Source organism: Doryrhamphus excisus, unplaced genomic scaffold (genome assembly GCF_037039965.1).
Source record: "Doryrhamphus excisus strain RoL-2023G ecotype Guam unplaced genomic scaffold, RoL_Dexc_Guam_v1.1 HiC_scaffold_24, whole genome shotgun sequence".
Lineage (NCBI taxonomy): Eukaryota > Metazoa > Chordata > Actinopteri > Syngnathiformes > Syngnathidae > Doryrhamphus > Doryrhamphus excisus.
In genome coordinates, this window is record NW_027621862.1 from 2,449,008 (window position 1) to 2,470,958 (window position 21,951).

Genomic DNA, 21,951 nt, shown 5'->3' on the forward strand with positions numbered 1-21,951 from the left:
GACATTGAAATGATGATTAGCACAAGGGTAGGGAACCTGTGGGGCGAGGGCCCAAATGTGGCTGAATCTGGTTCAATTCTTAACGCAATAAAATGTTTAATTTGTTTGAATTTATTTTAAAACAACATTTTAATTGTCAATATGTGTGCTGCGATTGACTGGTGACCAGTACAGGGTGTACCCAAAGTCAGCTGGGATAGGCTCCAGCATACCGCCACAACCCTAGAGACCCATTCGTTGAATCAAATAGTCAGCTAGCTATTTCTGCAAATCCCAGAAATGGAAAAGTTGATTAATAAATTGGGTATTTTTTTAATTACTACCTCAAATCAGTTGTAAAATAATCACATGTGCACATTTTAGAGGCATTTATTTTGAAATGCTGCATCGGATTTGGATAAAACTTCCACAGTGACACCCTGGTGTGGTTTAGTAAATCACAGAGGTGGAAAAGTTGATTAATAAATTGGGTATTTTTTAATTACTGCCTCAAATCAGATGTAAAATAATCACATGTGCACATTTTAGAGGCATTTATTTTGAAATGCTGCATCACATTTGGATAAAACTTCCACAGTGACACCCTGGTGTGGTTTAGTAAATCACAGAAGTGGAAAAGTTGATTAATAAATTAGGTATTTTTTAAATTACTGCATCAAATCATATGTAAAATAATCACATGTGCACATTTTAGAGGCATTTATTTTGAAATGCTGCATCGGATTTGGATAAAACTTCCACGGAAGTGAACCATTACGCTTGCCCCTGCATGTAGGTTTTACATGTAATGTGGATTTACATGTAATGTATTCAAATAATTTGTATTATATTACATTGGGAGAAAACTTTTAAATAAAGAATACAATAAATAAAAAAAACCTACAATTTTTTTTTAGAATTATTAGAATTTTTTTTTTGCCAAGAAACTATAAATTAATTAACTGAACATTGACATTTTTTCTGAAACACCAAGCAGTTGCAGTTTATGCCCAGCAGATGGCAGTATTGTACCTACAGAGGAAACAAGGTTTATTATATTTGCTGGCAAAAAAACGTGTTAAAACACAATCATTTCTACATATTTACAAACAATAATAATTATTATTTATTGTGACAGTAGAGACCTGCACATGATTTTGTAATTTTTCTTCCCCTATAAAGAAAATCTGTCAGTCTTTTCCTCTGTATGTGATGTTTGTGAAGGTGGAGGTGGCCCCCTTGTATAGAGGATTGTGCCCCTGCAATTAAGAAAAAAACAATATAATAATTAGTACATTATTGTTGTCATGGTTGCTTAATTACAATGCTAATAAGCGCCTTGAAATCAATTTGTTGTGGTTTGTCGTAAGCCAAAAAATGACCATTAAAAGCTCTTCCTTTGTAGTGCTGGGTCTAATCTAACACAGCAGGATCCCAAAATCATAAAATCCCACCAGGATGCAACGCTCCTTGGAAGCACCGCAGTCGTGTTGGAATTGATCGTCAGCACATTCTTACACACACACACGCCTACCGTGTCCCATTTGGCCCGAGCGCGCTCTTCCTCAAATTTGGCGAACTCCCGCCTGTCGTGAATGGTCACCAACAGTTTCCAGATGAGGAGGGCCGCTAAGCCCAGGAACAAGATGGCCCCCGCCACCGAGAGCAGCACCACCAAGACGTCCGGACCCTTAGGGCATTCTGGAAGGAAAGGAGATAAGGATGAAAGTGGAGGAAACTATGGAAGCTTACCATTGAAAATATGCTATATTTTGCTAGTGTGTGTTGCATATTATGCCCTACAAATAATGGGAACATCGATATATATTTTATATTATAATATTATAATATTATAAAGAATATTATAAAGCATTAAAACCAAACTACTAGCATATACAGTGAATACATTATTTTAAGTCAACATGTTCTATGATTGGCTGCACGGCGCAAAAGTGGTTCGCACAGGCCTCGCAGCTAGGATACCCGAGTTCGATTCCACCCTCAGCCATCTCCTTGTGGAGTGGGCGACTCCGAATTGTGAGGAGAAGCGCTAGAAAATTAATGAATGAATGAAAGTTTTAAGTTTAGCACGGCGGAAAAAGTGGTTAGCATGCATGCCTCACAGCGAGGAGACCCGAGTTCGATTCCACCCTCAGCCATCTCCTTGTGGAGATGGTGACTCCGAATTGTGAGGATAAGCGGTAGAAAATGAATGAATGAATGAATTAATGTTTTAAGTTTAGCACGGTGGGAAAAGTGGTTAGCGCGCAGGCCTCACAGATAGGAGACCCGAGTTCGATTCCACCCTCAGCCATTTCCTTGTGGAGTTGGCGACTCCGAATTGTGAGGATAAGATAAGATAAGAATGAATGAATTAATGTTTTAAGTTTAGCACGGCGGAAAAGTGGTTAGCACGCAGGCCTCACAAATAGGAGACCCGAGTTCAACTCCACCCTCGACCCTGTGATGAAGACGACAGCTGGGATAGGCTCCAGCACCCCCGCAACCCTTGTGAGGAAAAGCGGTAGAAAATGAATGAATGAATGAATGAATGTACAGTTGTGCCTAATGTTGTGTACCCCGCCTCTTGCCTGAAGTCAACTGGGATAGGCTCCAGCACCCGCCGCGACCCTCGTTAAGAAAAGCGGTAGAAAATGAATGAATGAATGAATGTACAATTGTGCCTAATGTTGTGTACCCCGCCTCTTGCCTGAAATTCAAACTGGGATAGGCTCCAGCATACCCCTGCGACCCTCGTGAGGAAAAGCGGTAAAAAAATGAATGAATGTACAGTTGTGCCTAATGTTGTGTACACCGCCTCTTGCCTGAAGTCAACTGGGATAGGCTCCAGCACCCCCGCGACCCTTGTGAGGAAAAGCGGTAGAAAATGAATGAATGAATGTACAGTTGTGACTAATGTTGTGTACCCCGCCTCTTGCCTGAAGTCAACTGGGATAGGCTCCAGCACCCGCCGCGACCCTCGTTAAGAAAAGCGGTAGAAAATGAATGAATGTACAATTGTGCCTAATGTTGTGTACACCGCCTCTTGCCTGAAATTCAAACTGGGATAGGCTCCAGCACCCCCGCAACCCTTGTGAGGAAAAGCGGTAGAAAATGAATGAATGAATGAATGAATGTACAGTTGTGCCTAATGTTGTGTACCCCGCCTCTTGCCTGAAGTCAACTGGGATAGGCTCCAGCACCCGCCGCGACCCTCGTTAAGAAAAGCGGTAGAAAATGAATGAATGAATGTACAATTGTGACTAATGTTGTGTACCCCGCCTCTTGCCTGAAATTCAAACTGGGATAGGCTCCAGCAACCCCCGGGACCCTTGTGAGGAAAAGCGGTAGAAAATGAATGAATGAATGAATGTACAGTTGTGACTAATGTTGTGTACCCCGCCTCTTGACTGAAGTCAACTGGGATAGGCTCCAGCACCCGCCGCGACCCTCGTTAAGAAAAGCGGTAGAAAATGAATGAATGTACAATTGTGCCTAATGTTGTGTACCCCGCCTCTTGCCTGAAATTCAAACTGGGATAGGCTCCAGCAACCCCCGGGACCCTTGTGAGGAAAAGCGGTAGAAAATGAATGAATGAATGAATGTACAGTTGTGACTAATGTTGTGTACCCCGCCTCTTGACTGAAGTCAACTGGGATAGGCTCCAGCACCCTCGCGACCCTTGTGAGGAAAAGCGGTACCAAATGAATGAATGTACAGTTGTGCCTAATGTTGTGTACCCCGCCTCTTGCCTGAAGTCAACTGGGATAGGCTCCAGCACCCGCCGCGACCCTCGTTAAGAAAAGCGGTAGAAAATGAATGAATGTACAATTGTGCCTAATGTTGTGTACCCCGCCTCTTGCCTGAAGTCAACTGGGATAGGCTCCAGCATACCCCTGCGATCCTCGTGAGGAAAAGCGGTAAAAAAAATGAATGAATGTACAGTTGTGCCTAATGTTGTGTACACCGCCTCTTGCCTGAAGTCAACTGGGATAGGCTCCAGCACCCCCACAACCCTTGTGAGGAAAAGCGGTAGAAAATGAATGAATGAATGATGCTGAAGTCCAATCAAAAGTGCTTGTGCTACGTTCCGCCAAAGCGTGGGGGCCCCCTCAAGGGGGAGGCCAACTTTTACAAGTGACATCAAAGCTTCTTCCTGTTATAATTCCCACTTTCCGATTGCTTCCCGGGATACATATAGCCATCCTATTAGTACATATTTGTAACTTTTGCAGTATTGTTTACACACCATCAATTACTTTCTACCTCCATGTTTTTTTTGCTTACTCAGAACTCCGTCTCCGCATCTCTTACGGGATAATGTGGAGTCAGCGACATTCCCAGAGGAGCTGGGGCGGCGGTTTTTACGACACGTTTTAACTCAACGGGGGGTGCGCCGTGTTAAGGTAAACTTTTGGTGCGCTTCCGCCCTTGCTAAAAAAAATACATTTAAATGAAACACACACATTCATTAAAGGCAAAAAGACCCCAGGATGGACAGACTTTCGACAGGGGGGCCGTTAAAAGTGTTTGAACCCCCAGCCCCCCACCCACCACACCCACCTCTCGTATCTTTCACGCTTCACCTTGATACCATGACTTTGCAAGACACGCATTTCTAGGTCACGGTGGTATGCTGGAGCCTATCACAGCTATATGTGGGAATATACAATATGAATGTATACATAATATAATATATAATATGAATACACTTAGGGGGAAAAGTAGGCTAATAAATTGACGATTGACGATAAATTGACAGATGGAATGATACAGCACTCTACAAGAAGCAATGAAGTCTGTAAAATTAAATAATAATAAAAAAAATCCAAAATTTGTTAACTATAATGATGGAAATGGTAATATTAATGATGGTAATAAAGATAAAGATTATAACAATAATGATAATAATGATAACAATGATAATGTTACAATGATAATAATAACAGGGGAAAACGAGACGGTGGCATGAACATGATTATATCTTGCAAAAAGGGGTAGGAATTTATTAACTTTTGCTTCAGCCTACTCCTTTTGGGCTTGGGATCAGATAGTTGAATACAAATATAAATAATGGAAAGTTATATTTTGATTGATGTAAGAAATGCACTGTAATGTTTCATATATTTGCCCCCAAAAATAAAATAAAAAATAATAGAAAAATTATATATATATATTTTATTATTTTTTATACATATTTTTTATTTTTTATGTATATATTTTTATTTTTATATATTTTTATTATATATATATATATTATATATATATATTTTTTTTGATTGATGTAAGAAATGCACTGTTATGTTTCATATATTTGCCCCCAAAAATAAAATAAAAAATAATAGAAAAATTATATATATATATATTATTATTTTTTATACATATTCTTTATTTTTTATGTATATATTTTTTATTTGTATATATTTTTATTATATATATATATATATTTTTTGATTGATGTAAGAAATGCACTGTAATGTTTCATATATTTGCCCCCAATAAATAAATAAATAACAATAAAAAAATATATATATTTATTTATTTTTTATATATATGCATTTTTTTAATATATTTTTTAAATATATATTTTTTATTATATATATATATTTTTTTTTTGATTGATGTAAGAAATGCACTGTAATGTTTCATATATTTGCCCCCCCAAAATAAATAAATAATAAATAAATAAATAAATAAATAAATAAATAGATAAATAAATAAATAAATATCTATATATTTTTATATATTTTTATTATATATATATATATTTATTTTTTTGTTACCTGGCTCCTTGACGACAAACAGAATGGACTTGCCGCTGGCGTCCTCATAGTACTGGAAACGTTCCAGGCAATCGTCTTCGTCCTTGTAGGTGCAGTTTACAGCGTTTGTATCGTGGAAGACTGGGGTGGGAATCAGAATGTTAGACATCATGGCAATGGCTCATCAATGACACTCTTATTAGCTCTTATTAGCTCTTATACACTCTAATTAGCGCACAGGCCTCACAGCTAGGAGACCCGAGTTCAATTCCACCCTCGGCCATCGTTGTGTGGAGTTTGCATGTTCTTCCCGTGCATGTGTGGGTTTCCTCCCACATTCCAAAAACATGCTAGGTTAATTAGCCACTCCAAATTGTCCATAGGTATGAATGTGAGTGTGAATGGTTGTTTGTCTATATGTGCCCTGTGATTGGCTGGCCACCAGTCCAGGGTGTACCCCGCCTCTTGCCCGAAGACAGCTGGGATAGGCTCCAGCACCCCCGCGACCCTCGTGAGGAAAAAGCGGTAGAAAATGAATGAATGAATATTATATTATATTATATTTATAATTATATTATTCATAATATTGTGTGCAATCTGTTGCCTTTTGTTGAGTAATTCCAGTATTTTTTTAAATTATTATATATTATTATTATCATTGTTATTGTTATTATTGTTATTATTATTGATATTATTGTTATTGTTATTATTGTTATTGTTGTTATTATTGTTATTATATGATATGATATGATATGATATTATATAAATTATATTATATAGATAGATTTTCTCACCCAGCTGCCTCACCTAATTTATCCACCAGCATAATCTCTTCCTTGCAGATGCGAGCACAGTCGTTGTCTTCAAACAGCTTTCCTCTCTTGAAATGTTGACACTCCACACACTCCCTGCCAAAGGGTCACATGACCACACACCATTAGCCAATTCCCAGGTGATGCGTACAATGGACATTTTTCTTTATGTCTACAGGGCCCACTTTTTCATGGTGCATGCATCAGGGCAGGTGGGGCATTTGTCGCATGTGGCCCCGTAGGCGCCAGGCTGGGTACACTCGCAAGCTCCGCACACACACTGGCCCCTCCCACTGCACAGCAAGCCCAGGTGGGACATACAGGTGTCGGTACGCGTGGAGCAGTTGCAGTTCTCCCCCTGCCAGTCGGGGGCGCACTGGCAAAAGCCGCAGTTGCAGACGCCGTGGCCTGCATGAAGGAGGATAGAAGAAGTCAAATACTCATAGATTACTACAATGTATCCCACAGGACATTTTGCTCTAAATTACTGTAGTACTCCATAGGTATGAATGTGAGTGTGAATGCTTGTTTGTCTATATGTGCCCTGTGATTGGCTGGCAACCAGTCCAGGGCGTACCCCGCCTGTACCCTGAAGACAGCTGGGATAGGCTCCAGCACTCCCACGACACTCATGAAAATGAATCAATGATGAATGTAAATACATATGTATACTGCATATATAGCTACAGTACTACAATAAGAGTATTATGCCACATCAACCATCAATACACTACCAATGTATGATGCAGAATATTAAACAACTACTATGCGAGCTCAGTAAGTGGTATGAATGTGAGTGTGAATGGTTGTTTGTCTATATGTGCCCTGTGATTGGCTGGCCACCTGTCCAGGGTGTTCCCCGCCTGTACCCCGAAGACAGCTGGGATAGGCTCCAGCATACCCGTGACACTAATGAGGATAAGCGGTAGAGAAAATGGATGGATGGATGGATGTGCGACCAGTATAGGGTGTACCCCCACTCTTGCCCGAAGACAGCTGGGATAGGCTCCAGCATACCCACAACACTCGTGAGGATAAGCAGTAGAGAAAATGGATGGATGGATGGATGGATGGTTGGATGTGCGACCAGTCCAGGGTGTACCCCGCCTCTCACTTGAAGACAGCTGGGATAGGCTCCAGCACCCCTGTGACACTCGTGAGGTTAAGCGGTAGAGAAAATGGATGGATGGATGGATGGATGTGCGACCAGTCCAGGGTGTACCCCCGCCTCTTGCACGAAGACAGCTGGGATAGGCTCCAGCACCCCTGTGACACTCGTGAGGATAAGCGGTAGAGAAAATGGATGGATGGATGGATGTGCGACCAGTCCAGGGTGTACCCCGCCTCTCACCTGAAGACAGCTGGGATAGGCTCCAGCATACCTGCGACACTTATGAGGATAAGCGGTAGAGAAAATGGATGGATGGATGGATGGATGTGCGACCAGTCCAGGGTGTACCCCCACTCTTGCCCGAAGACAGCTGGGATAGGCTCCAGCATACCTATTGACTTTAATTGGTATAGAAAGTGTATGGACGTATAATATCACCAAAGTCATTTCAAATTGGTTCAAAACACTTTAAAAATAGCATCTGCGGTCATCTGCATGCAGACAAGACAGTGACGGTGCAGAAAAACATGGCGGCGGCGACTGTCACCACAACCACCTAACCCCATCTAACGACAATACCTAATAATCACCGTGCCACCGCAGCATCGCGGTTCTCGTAAAAAAAAAATAAAAAAAACTTTAGCAGAGATTTAAGCCAGCAACATTTCCAGAAATCTCCCACTTTGGCCTCTTTTGTTTGAAGCGAACATGGGATTATTTTTAGCTTCATGACAGCATGCCGGGCCAATGAGTAAGAGGAAAGGTATGCGCATGCTAACGTGTGGAGGGGGAATACACTGTTACACTATTACTGAAGGCTATAGAACAGGGGTCTCAAACTCAATTTACCTGGGGGCCACTGGAGCTAGGGTCTGGGCAAGGCTGGGCCACATCAGGTTTTCCAAAAAAAAACAACGCATTTATTAAAAACAGAAAAATATACAAACTTTTTCAGTGCTTTGGTTCCGATTTTCTACAATAAAAGCTCTGATAAAACATTCCACTGTTCTCAAATATCTTATTTTTTATTTTTCTGCACAAAATAAGATGAAAAATAAATAAACAAATCAAGAATAAAGAAAATCAGTAATAAATAAATATAATAATAATAATAATAACATATTGCGCAACCGCAGGGTCTTGAGACACATGCTAACTCGCAAAACGAGAGAGCTCGCGACCTAAACAGTAGCCTTCAAGTTATTTCCTTTCAACTTAAATAGCCAAAAACTTACCACTTCCACATGGATAGGGAGGATAACTATGAACAGTTTTTATTTACAACATATTGCGCAACTGCAGGGTCTTGAGACACATGCTAACTCGCAAACTAGAGAGCTAGCAACCTAAACGGTAGCCTTCAAGTTATTTCCTTTCAACTTAAATAGCCAAAAACTTACCACTTCCACACGGATAGGGAGGATAACTATGAACAGTTTTTATTTACAACATATTGCGCAACTGCAGGGTCTTGAGACACATGCTAACTCGCAAACTTAGAGAGCTAGCGACCTAAACGGTAGCCTTCAAGTTATTTCCTTTCAACTTAAATAGCCAAAAACTTACCACTTCCACACGGATAGGGAGGATAACTATGAACAGTTTTTATTTACAACATATTGCGCAACTGCAGGGTCTTGAGACACATGCTAACTCGCAAAACGAGAGAGCTCGCGACCTAAACGGTAGCCTTCAAGTTATTTCCTTTAAACTTAAATAGCCAAAAACTTACCACTTCCACACGGATAGGGAGGATAACTATTAACAGTTATTTAACCTTTAACATGAACATTAATCAACCGTAATAATTTTTTCAAACTTTCCCTATGATTGGCTGTTGACCAGTCCAGGGTGTACCCCACCTCCTGCCTATTATGAGCTCTCCTGGGATAGGCTGGATGGATAAATAGTTGCTAGAACATATTTTCATATTCTTACTTGGTATTAATATGTCATTTCCACCAGGAATTAAAGCTCCAAGAAGACAGTGAATGAGGTTAAATTTCTAGTTGTGTGTTTCCCTGTGAACTCACACTCATGCATGTTTGCAGTGCGAGTGAGTTGGCAGCCCCTCTTTTCCACATAGTGACTTGCCACGCACCTCATCTGGGAAAAATTACACCCAAAAACAATTCTCCTCAACCCACACCACGGGCTCCATTCACAATAAACACATGCATGGCGCACTGTGTGCTTGTTATGGAGGATTCACGTGCATAAAATGTGGTTGTTTTTTTTAACTTGGAGGTTAGATTTTGCTTTCATATCAAAGCCCTAACCTGACTACAGAAGCGGGAGTATGCTGGAGCCTACCCTAGGTGACTTTGGGTGAGAGGCGGGGTACACCCTGGACTGGTTGGCAGCCAATCGTAGGGCACATATATTCATATCTATGGACAATTTTCACCACCGATTTTCAGCGCTTACACAAGATAGGGAAAATGCTAACAGTTAGTTAGCATGCTAACCTAGCCTACTAATGAGATGGGTAAATTACTAACAGTTGGTATGCTAACATATATCCATTCATCTATCCATTTTCTATGCCACTTATCCTCACATACAAGATATGTAGGAAAGCCTAGCTGTGGTAGGCTCCAGCATACTTCCGCCACCCTAGTCAGGATAAGTGGCATAGAAAACGGACAGATAAATGCATAGATGTTAGCATACCAACTGTTAGTAATTTACCCATCTCATTAGTAGGCTAGGTTAGCATGCTAACTAACTGTTAGCATTTTCCCAATTTTGTGTAAGCGCTGAAAATCGGTGGTGAAAATTGTCCATAGATATGAATGTACGTGCCCTACGATTGGCTGGCAACCAGTCCAGGGTGTACCCCGCCTATTACCCAAATTCAGCTGGGATAGGCGCCAGCATACTCCCCTCATCCTAGTGAGGATAAGTGGCATAGAAAATGGATAGATGAATGGATATATGTTAGCATACCAACTGTTAGTAATTTACCCATCTCATTAGTAGGCTGCTAGCATGCTAACTAACTGTTAGCGTTTTCCCTATCTTGTGTAAACGCTGAAAATCTGTGGTGAAAATTGTCCATAGATATGAATGTACGTGCCCTACGATTGGCTGGCAACCAGTCCAGGGTGTACCCCGCCTATCACCCAAAGTCAGCTGGGGTAGGCTCCAGCATACTCCCGCCACCCTAGTGAGGATAAGTGGCATAGAAAATTGATCGAAGAATGGATAGATGTTAGCATACCAACTGTTAGTAATTTACCCATCTCATTAGTAGGCTAGGTTAGCATGCTAACTAACTGTTAGCATTTTCCCTATCTTGTGTAAGCGCTGAAAATCTCCCGCCACCCTAGTGAGGATCAGTGGCATAGAAAATGGACAGATGAATGCATAGATGTTAGCATACCAACTGTTAGTAATTTACCCATCTCATTAGTAGGCTAGGTTAGCATGCTAACTAACTGTTAGCATTTTCCCCAATCTTGTGTAAGCGCTGAAAATCTCCCGCCACCCTAGTCAGGATAAGTGGCATAAAAAATGGACAGATGAATGGAAAGATGTTAGCATACCAACAGTTAGTAATTTACCCATCTAATTAGTTGGCTGCTAGCATGCTAACTAAATGTTAGCATTTTCCCAAACTTGTGTAAGTGGTGAAAATTGTCCATAGTCCAGCACCCTCCGCGCCCCCCGTGTGATAAGTGGTAGAGAATGAATGAATGAATGAATGAATGAATGAACGAACGAACGAACGAATATTCAGCTATTTGAAGTCATATAAGGAGATGATGTAAATATAAAATGGACTCACCAGAACAGATTTCCCCCTTGTCTCGAAGGCAGTTGAAGTCGTCGCACTCGCACAGCTTCCCCCACACTTTTCCAAAGTCGCTATTGTGGCACACACACTGACCGCACACACAGTCCCCGCGCCCGCTGCAGATCCCCCGAGACCTGTCCCTGGGCTCCGTGCAACGGTCCTGCTCCGCGGGGCTGTAGTCCCCCTCGGCACACTCGCAGTGCGGCCCCAATCGACCGGGATGGCACATGCAGATTCCGCACTCAAAGGTACCATTGCCGTGGTGACATTTGGGGCTGCCGGCCTGGGCTCTGTTCTGGCACTTGCAGTCGCACTCGAAGGTGACGGTGATGGAGAGCGAGTCCTTGAAGCCCACTGGCTTGATGATGAAGGTCTTCTTCTTCTGCTTAGGGCAGGATCGAGCTCGGGCTTCCACGCTGAAAGACACCTGGGAAAATACGCATATGGTTAAAACCGGGGTAGTGGGGGTCGGTAGTGGGGGAAACCGATTTAATAACTTGCCTTGACTTCTTATGCATAATCATTTTCATTTCTTGGCTGCACGGTGTTCAAGTGGTTAGCGTGCAGACCTCACAGCTAGGAGACCCGGGGTTCAATTCCGCCCTCATGTGTGTACTCCGGTTTCCTCCCACAGTCCAAAAACATGCTAGGTTAATTAGCGAAACCAAATTGTCCATAGGTATGAATGTGAGTGTGAATGGTTGTTTGTCTATATGTGCCCAGTGATTGGCTGGCCTCTCGCCTGAAGAAGACAGCTGGGATAGGCTCCAGCATACTCCCGCCACCCTAGTGAGGATAAGTGGTATAGAAAATAGATAGATGAATGGATATATGTTGTTTACCCATCTCATTAGTAGGCCGCTAGCATGCTAGGTGCTGCACGGTAGAGAGTGGTTATCACGCAGGCCTCACAGTTTGGAGACCCGAGTTCAATTCCACCCTCGGCCATCTCTGTGTGGAGTTTGCGTGGGTTTTCTCCGGGTACTCCGGTTTCCTCCCACATTCCAAAAACATGCTAGGTTAATTAGCGACTCCAAATTGTCCATAGGTATGAATGTGAGTGTGAATGGTTGTTTGTCTATATGTGCCCTGTGTGTGCCCTACTACATTGGACTACAGTACCATAGAATAATAACATACCATACTACTACTACACCTAACATATCATACTTATTCTACTGTACTGTACTGTACTACACTATAGAATAACTACCTATGCCATATCGTACTTTTCGATACTAGACTACCATGATATACCATAACATGGCTACACTACACCACTGTAATGTACTCTTATACAACATACACTAATACAGTAAGATTTAGTGTACAATACTACACTATAAAGTACTGTGCCATACCATGGACCATACAATACTCCTCAGCAATAAGCAGAACCATCTTATCATCACATGGAGACTGCCTCCAGATGCATGTGAGTAATCGCATCTAAACCGGCATGTACACGGACAGCCATATAAGGACAAAATGAGGCCCAGAGAAAGAAATGAGCACAAGCCAAAAATGTCACCTGGCATGATGAGAAACAAAGCCAAAAAAAAGCTGAGGAAGAATAGTTAAAAAAGAATGGAAAGACAACAAAGAGGAAGAAAGAAATAACTAGATTACTCATAAGTACCAGGAAGTTGGGTATTTTTGCAAAGTGAAACCCCCACAGAGAGCTAAAGCTAGGATCTCTATACTATTTCATCGATATTCAATTCAGTTTTTTAAAGTATTTAAGTTGTGGACTCCTATAGAGCAGTTACACATGATAGACAGAACAGAAAGCTTTCTAGATCCTCCAGATTTAGCACCTATTCCAGCTGTATTCCCTTGGATTTCCAAAAGGGTCTGTTTTAATTCATTCCACTCCCACTCCGCTGTGATTGGTCACACTCCCAAGCGTTCCTGAAGACTTCTGGACAACTGCCGAACCCCACTTTTAATTTTTTTTGGTATAGGAGTTGATAACACATGTTTTGGCGTGGGGGGGGGGGGGGTTACAGCTCACTGTAGGAAAAAAAACTCTCACTAACCGTAAAAAAAAATAATTAAATAAATAAATAAATAAATAGGCTGCACGGTGTTTGTGTGGTTAGCGCGCAGACCTCACAGCTAGGAAACCAGGGTTCAATTCCACCCTCGGCCATCTCTGTGTGGAGTTTGAATGTTCTTTCAAAAAATAATTAATTAAAATAAATAAAAAAGATAAATAGGCTGCACGGTGGTCGTGTGGTTAGCGCGCAGGCCAACACAGCTAGGAGACCAGGGTTCAATTCCACCCTTGGCCATCTCTGTGTGGAGTTTGTGGGTTTTCTCCGGGTACTCCGGTTTCCTCCCACATTCCAAAAACATGCTAGGTTAATTGGCCCACATTCCAAAAAACATGCTAGGTTAATTAGCGACTCCAAATTGTCCATAGGTCTGAATGTATGAGTGTGAATGGTTGTTTGTCTGAACAAAACAAAAACAACAATAAACAAAAAGAAAGGTGTCATAGAGCTCACCTCTAACTAATTGTGCTTTTTCTTTAGTTTTAATTAATTTATTGCAATGACTAATTTTTATTACTTTATAATTTGAGTGTGAATGGTTGTTTGTCTATATGTGCCCTGTGATTGGCTGGCGATCAGTCCAGTGTGTACCCCGCCTCTCGCTCGAAGACAGCTGGGATAGGCTCTAGCACCCCGTGACCCTTGTGATGAAAAGTGGTAGAAAATGAATGAATGAATGAATGAATGAATAAATAAAAAAAACTGTAAAACTTAAACAAAACAAGAGAATATGGACAAAAAGTGGAAAAAGCCTAGTAGGTCCCCTTTAAAACTTTCAAGGCCAAATATCTGTGGTGCGGAACAGACCTCGACTACAAAGATTCCTATATGTTGCCAGATGGTAGATGAATACATTTGCTGGAGCTTTTCCTGACCGTATCTCCGATCTTAAGCCCCGAGCAAGACTTGAGTCCTGGGATGACTTCTCCATTCAAACATGTGGCGTTAAAAGAGAGTGACAGCTCCTCCGGGACGCCCAGAAGCTCCAGCTCTACCTTGGAGCGGATTTTCTACGGGACGGAAGACAAGAATGTAAATGAAAAAAATGCACATATCGAATGTTTTCGTTGCATAAAGTCAAAGCTGCAGCAGCATCAAATGAGGAACAGAGTCCATATTTGCTGGCATTTTTTTTTTTACTTCCTGCATGCATCATAACGATGTGTACCAATGTTGTGGAAGCTGTTCAAAGGCATATGCGTATGATTCACACACAGCTGGTGTGTGTGACAACAACATCATGCCATCACTGTCTAACCACATGGTGTGTGTTTTCATTTGTGTAAACACTTACAGCATAAGCCTTCAATATGAGCTGGATGACATTGCCGGAGTCATTGGACAGCGTTCCCACAGTGGTACCGGGAATCAGTTCACTGTAGTTCTATAAAAATAGAACAACAAATAACAGTAGGAAAAAAACACATGGAAATAATATCCAAAAAATAGATTTAAAAGGGTCTGTACTGGACAATGCAATACACTGAACTGGTGGCTAGCCAATCACAGGGCACAGATAGACAAACAACCATTCACACTCACATTCATACCTATGGACAATTTGGAGTGGCTAATTAACCTAGCATGTTTTTGGAATGTGGGAGGAAACCGGAGTACCCGGAGAAAACCCACGCAAACTCCACACAGAGATGGCCAAGGGTGGAATTGAACTCGGGTCTCCAAACTGTGAGGCTAACCACTTTCCACCGTGCAGCACCTAGCATGCGAGCGGCCTTCTAATGAGATGGGTAAACAACATATATCCATTAATCTATCCATTTTCTATACCACTTATCCTCACTAGGGTGGCGGAAGTATGCTGGAGCCTATCCCAGCTGTCTTCTTCAGGCGAGAGGCCAGCCAATCACAGGGCACATATAGACAAACAACCATTCACACTCACATTCATACCTATGGACAATTTGGAGTCGCTAATTAACCTAGCATGTTTTTGGAATGTGGGAGGAAACCGGAGTACCCGGAGAAAACCCGGCCAGAGATGGCCGAGGGTGGAATTGAACTAGAGTTTCCTAGCTGTGTGGCCTGCGCGCTAACCACTCAGTCCATAATACATTATTCATTAAGTTTCAAAAATTCATAAATTAATTAATTGATCGCTGTCTTGTGGTTGACTATAGCCTGTTATTAGTCTAATCAAATATTGCAATACATTCATTCATTTTCTACCGCTTATCCTCACAAGGATCGTGGGGGTTGCTGGAGCCTAACCCAGCTGTCTTCAGGTGAGAGGCGGGGTACACCCTGGACTGGTGGCCAGCCAATCACAGGGCACATATAGTTCAAACAACCATTCACACTCACATTCATTTCTATGGACAATTTGGAGTCGCTAATTAACCTAGCATGTTTTTGGAATGTGGGAGGAAAGTACCCGGAGAAAACCCACGCATGCACGGGGAGAACATGCAAACTCCACTCAGAGATGGAATTGAACTCGGGTCTCCAAGCTGTGAGGTCCATAGCAGAACCAAATTAAGCAAATAATCCAGCAATTAGTTTTTCTAAAATCTTCCAGTAGATTCAAAAGTTGTCCTTTTATACTCATGTCATTCTTTTTAAACTTTTCCTTGCAACTTGCTGAGTCGGGGACACTGTGCACAGGGCGATAAATTTCGAATTTCCATTCCAGTCGAGTGGTGCTGAAAAATGTCTGTGTGCAGCCAGTGAGGTTTGGAAGAGTTTAAGAACACGCTGCATGTTCAGGATTAAGTAATAACAGAGCAGCGATGGCAGCCATTCTTTTCAGTTTGCGTTTGTGTCGACTACAATTTCACTTTATTTTTTGCTAACTGAAAGTGAAAACTAGAGACTATAAATCCTTGAATGCATCACAGCATATTGTAGATACCTGGTACAAAGGAACCACAGGGTTGGTGACAGCAAAGATGAGGTTGATGTTGTTTTCCGACATCTTCTCCGTGATGAGTGCGAGTGATGGGTAATCCTGGTTGGAGAGAATGGGAAAGGGAAGAGAGTGAAATGTGCTTAGTCAGCATTCCTAACTCGCCCCTTACCACATATGAGCGACAAACACACCACACGCTAACCATGGTGGTAGACATGCTGTACAGGTTGTCTGCATTGAGGTGGCATTGTCCATCATTGGGTTGCACAATCCCGGCGAGACGACCGTCCAGCGCTACATGGGTCTTGGCGTCCGAGGTGAATATGAGGAGGTGGGATGCTCCGGGGCGCCATCCGATCTGCTCCTGGTCCCAATCCAAATCCAAACCCAATTCAAAATGTAAACTACTACAATAACAAAGTAAGACATGTGATGTGTGCAAACCTTGCAGACAGCGGCCTGGATGATGGCGTCGAAACCTCCCTCAGGTGCGTCCCTGTTCCTGGATACCATCTGCTTCCTCACTTCCTCGGTGAAGCGGCTCACTTTCTCCGTTAGAGACAGAACATGTTTGTAGCCAAACTGGGGCAGGCAGGTGGTGTTGATGCTGTCGGACAAACAGACGCCCACTGATCAATTAATATGGTAATGGTAATGGTAATGGTAATGGTAATGGTAATGGTAATGGTAATGGTAATGGTAATGGTAATGGTAATGGTAATGGTAATGGTAATGGTAATGGTAATGGTAATGGTAATGGTAATGGTTTTATTTCATTTGAACATGCATCAGATTACAATTGAGTGCATCCCATAATCAGTTCTCAGTTCCACATGTCCAAAAGGAGTAGGAAGAAGCAAAGCTTATTAAATCCTACCCCTCCATTTGGTACTTTTACAATCAGTAACTGCTACATTTGTTCACTTCCTGCTTTCCAATTTTAATTTTAATTTTAATTTTAATTTTAATTTTAATTTTAATTTTAATTTTAATTTTAATTTTAATTTTAATTTTAATTTTAATTTTAATTTTAATTTTAATTTTAATTTTAATTTTAATTTTAATTTTAATTTTACCGAAGTACTAGGTGATAATTTAATTTAATTTAATTTAATTTAATTTAATTTAATTTAATTTAATTTAATTTAATTTAATTTAATTTAATTTAATTTAATTTAATTTAATTTAATTTAATTTAATTTAATTTAATTTAATTTAATTTAATTTAATTTAATTTAATTGATTCCACATACTGAAATGCTATGGCTTTTTAACGTAGTCCTAGCATAGTCCTGAGATCATATTTCTATTGGATGACATTTTTAGCTAATTGGTTATTTTTAGCCTTATGCATTATTTTAGCTGTTTGAAGATGAACTATATCAGCAAGTTGATTTGTGATTTTAGAAATAAGGAGTTAGTATGTTCTCTGTAGGCGGCATTATGAATTATCCTCACTGGCCTTTTTTGCAGTACATTTAGCGAGTGAAGATTACTTTTATAGTTATTAGCCCATATTTCCACACAATAAGTAAGATATGGTAGAACCAGAGAGCAATAAATAGATGACTAAATAGGTGACTTAGTCGTTATCTTACATCAGCTCTCTGAGCAGATTATCTGCCGACTCAACAGAAGCTGCCATAAACTTGCAACAAGTTCTGTGATTCAGTCTGAAGCGGGCAACTCTCGTAATCTCGTACCTGTAGCAAGGGTTCTTGACAGCCTCCTTGGGAGAGATGTACATGTAAGGGGACAGCGGTTTGTCCACAAAGGCCCCAAAGCCCATGCGAAGGTTGCTGGTGGCCCGGTTCATGGCCTCGGCTAAGCCTCTGCCCAGTGTCCTCAGACGATACAGGTCATCATTCATGGAGTAGGAGAGGTCCATGAGGTAGTAAAGGTCCACAGGGTAGTCCTCTACCTGCCGCACCTTTACCGTGAAGCGCTTGGCGTCATCTTAGAAAGTGGGAAGAACCGATAATATTCATGTTATTAGACACAACCCCCCAACCAAACCATTCATTCATTTGCTTGGTCGCGGGGGTGCTGGAGCCTATCCCTGGACTAGCCTAACTGGAGGCCAGCCAATCACAGGGCACATATAGACAAACAACCATTCACACTCACATTCATACCACTTACTGAGTCTTTTGCGCTCGCATAGTAGTTGGTTACTATTCTGCATCATACATTGGTAGTGTATTGTCTGGTTGATGCTGCACAATACTCTTACTGTAGTACTGTAGTAATGTATGCAGTATATGTATTTACATTCCAGCAGCCATTTTTATTCATTCATTCTTTCATTTTCACAAGGGTCACGGGGGTGCTGGAGCCTATCCCAGCTGTCTTCTTCAGGCGAGAGGCGGGGTACACACTGGACTGGTGGCCAGCCAACACAGGGCACATATAGACAAACAACCATTCACACTCACATTCCTACCTATGGACAATTTGGAGTCGCTAATTAACCTAGCATGTGGGAGGAAACCGTAGTACCCGGAGAAACATACAAACTCCACACAGAGATGTCCAAGGGTGGAATTGAACCCGGGTCTCCTAGCCGAGTGGTCTGCACGCTAACCACTCGATACATACCAATCCCAATCACTCAAGACCAACCCAGTTTACCAACCAGTCCATCCCAACCCACGTTCACTATCCGATCGACCCCAACCCTACCTTCAAAAACACAACCAACTCTATCAACCGACCCGAAAACCTTAAAAACCAAGTGAGTCACCCGAACCCGACCCAACCAAACAACAATGAAGCCATTCAACCAACCCAATCTACCAACCGACCTATCTAACTGACCACAACACAACAGACAACCCAAGGCAACACAACCCAAACCGACGGCAATTACTCAAGTCCAACCAAACATAACACAGCCAATGTACCCCAACATATGTACCCCGACCCCAACAACCTATAGTCAAAACAGCTCACCAACCAACCCCACCGACCAACTATGATCAAGATTTATATTAGTCACAAATCTTCAAAAAAAAAAACAACAACTCTTCTGGCTCACCAGGTCTGAGGGTGATGTGCAGCTTCTGGGGTTTGATCTGCGTCACATCCTGCGTGGCCCCAGCAGCCTTCTTACTGAGTGGCCGGTCCTCTATCACCTGCATTCTGCTGTGCGGCGACTCCACTGCTGTGCAGCCTGCCGCTATAAGGTTGCTCTTCAGATCACAGCGGGACGAGCTGGCCTCGCCCTGACCAAAATCCTGGTACACGGACGCAGAATTTATACATGAAGTGTTATGGCGAGAGGAAATGTTGCATATACAGTATCTGCTCACATTCCAACAGTGCAGATAAGAGTGAGTTGATTTAAAAAAAAATGCATACCACGTTGGTAAGCAAATAATTGGAAAGTGAACCCACCTCTTGGACGCACCATGCACAGCTGGGGTGCACGGCTAGACACTGCTTACATGTGCTGGCCCCTCTGGAGGTGCACACATTTGAACCTGGAGAATATATACTCAATTCAACATACCCAAAAAAGGAGCAGGAAGAAGCAGAGCTAATTTATTCCGACACCCTTCTGTTATCATTTACTGATGTAACCTGATAAAGATGAAGTCATCTCATAGAAGCATTAAAAAATGTATCTCTCATTGTGACAACTAAAAACCTTCAAAACTGGACTCACCGGCAGCTCCAGTTATCCCCAAAAGCGTCCACACCCAAAGCAAGTACATCCTGTAGACTGCATGCGTCCACTCCAGGAGGACTGAAGAGCGTTGAAGTGTCCAAATGTCCCAAAGACGCCCCCAACTCACACTAAGAACTGAATGGGGGTGGGCACAGCGCAGCGTCAGGTTTTCAGTGCATGGAGAATTCTGAGATTTGCTTTGGTGCACACTGCCCACTAGTGGATGATACTTGTAAGCACAGCATATTGTTGAGTACTTGTAGGGTGACTTCACTACCACTAGATGGCATTGCACTATATGGAGAGCTGTCATGGAATTAAAACCAATGCATAACAAATGTTGATTTGGGTGGCTGCATGGTTAGCATGTTGGCCACACAGTCAGGCCATCCGGAAGACCTGGGTTCGATTCTCCGCTTGGGCATCTCTGTGTGGAGTTTGCATGTTCTCCCTGTGTGTGTGGGGGTTTTCTCCGGGTACTCCGGATGTCTGCTCACTCCTCTAGAGTTATGATCAGAACATTCCAGAAAAATGTAGACTACAGACTACCTTTTTCCGTAGATGTGATTAGTTTTCAAAATATAAACAAACAAAAAAAATCAGTGAAACTGAATGTTGTGAAATTGACAAGGAAAAAAGTGGTGTAGCACGGAGGCCACACAGCTAGGAGACCCGAGTTCGATTCCACCCTTGGCCATCTCTATGTTTTTGTATGCATGGGTACTCCGGTTTCCTCCCACATTCCAAAAACATGCTAGGTTAATTAGCGACTCCAAATTGTCCATAGGTATGAATGTGAGTGTGAATGGTTGTTTGTCTATATGTGCCCTGTGATTGGCTGGCTGGCCACCAGTCCAGGGTGTACCCTGCCTCTCGTCCTGAAGACAGCTGGGATAGGCTCCAGCACCCCCCGTGACCCTCATGAGGATAAGCAGTAGAAAATAAATTAATTAATGAACTTTGTATACCAGAAAACTTAAAAATCCGGACTTAATTCTTACCAAATTAATAAATTAATTAATTTTTCACTATATCCTTGTAAAAAAAAACATTTTTCCAGCAATAGTTTTTTTAGCATAATAATGCAACTTAAATAACTTTGTAATATTTTTTTCCTGTAATAGTGAATCTATTTTGGAATAATTAAGATATTTTGACTTTATTCTCATAAATAAACGTAATTCTAGTAAAACTTTAGTTGTGATTTCCACAGAAAATTACAACTAAATTCTTGAAACTAAAATAATTTACTGGTAAATTTTTCAGAAAATATTCTCCAATAACTTTTCAACGATTACTGCAAATTTATTCTCATAAAAGTATGCCTTTATTGTGGTAACTTTACACATTTGTTTTATTTTGGTAGTAGCACCAATACTCCTTGATAGTGAACAGTGGCTGGCTCTGTTTCAACTGTCCACTTGGAAATCTTTGCTTGCCCTTCCCCTTTCCTCTGTTTTTGAAACTTCCACAAGCAAGTTGCTCAACTCCAAGTAGGGTTTGACTGACAGCTCTGCTTGAACATTATGTCCAATGTGTGTGTGTGTGTGTGTGGGGAGGGTGAGGGGTTGCAGTCTCAGCATGGCATGATGGCCTTGTGTCTTGCAGGAATCCGCTTTCTCATGTGACTACATTATACAGTACTACAAACGTATCCGGAAGGTTGCTTCAGAACTGTACTTCATCTTAAAGCTACACACACACACATATGGTGAAACTGTGTGTTGACTTAAGAGTTAATGAATGCATGATTGAAGGCTTGCAGGGGCAGTGAAGGGAGCAGCGCCTTGGAAACAAGGCTCTTTTTCCCAGGAAAGAGAGTGGAAACAAAGAGAAAAAAAAGGGGGGACCTGAAATGAGTGGAAAAGAAATCCTGGTGTTTGCACAGACCCCCA

At 41.8% G+C, this 21,951-nt stretch overlaps 1 protein-coding gene across 1 annotated transcript; it reads right to left on the reverse strand.

Annotated features, from left to right (window-relative positions):
- Positions 1-430: 430 nt before the first annotated feature.
- Positions 431-20,232, reverse strand: LOC131109772 (integrin beta-3-like). The gene is made up of 15 exons (XM_058062117.2): positions 20,054-20,232; positions 19,783-19,868; positions 19,424-19,622; positions 18,090-18,342; positions 16,831-16,993; positions 16,589-16,750; positions 16,390-16,485; positions 14,815-14,904; positions 14,396-14,530; positions 11,455-11,890; positions 6,739-6,961; positions 6,549-6,649; positions 5,763-5,882; positions 1,514-1,680; positions 431-1,238 (listed from the first exon to the last, which is right to left on the reverse strand). Exons 1-15 carry the CDS (start codon positions 20,100-20,102, stop codon positions 1,170-1,172), a joined length of 2,349 nt encoding a protein of 782 aa, XP_057918100.2. The 5' UTR covers positions 20,103-20,232; the 3' UTR covers positions 431-1,169.
- Positions 20,233-21,951: the final 1,719 nt, after the last annotated feature.

Bases quoted from the DNA above. Each gene is read 5' to 3' on its own strand.
- LOC131109772 (XM_058062117.2), bottom strand. From the start codon at position 20,102: ATGTACTTGCTTTGGGTGTGGACGCTTTTGGGGATAACTGGAGCTGCC. The intron at 19,623-19,782 runs GTGGGTTCACTT...TCCGTGTACCAG, and splicing joins GTGCATGGTGCGTCCAAGAG to GATTTTGGTCAGGGCGAGGC. The intron at 18,343-19,423 runs GTGAGCCAGAAG...CCACTTTCTAAG, and splicing joins GCACATCACCCTCAGACCTG to ATGACGCCAAGCGCTTCACG.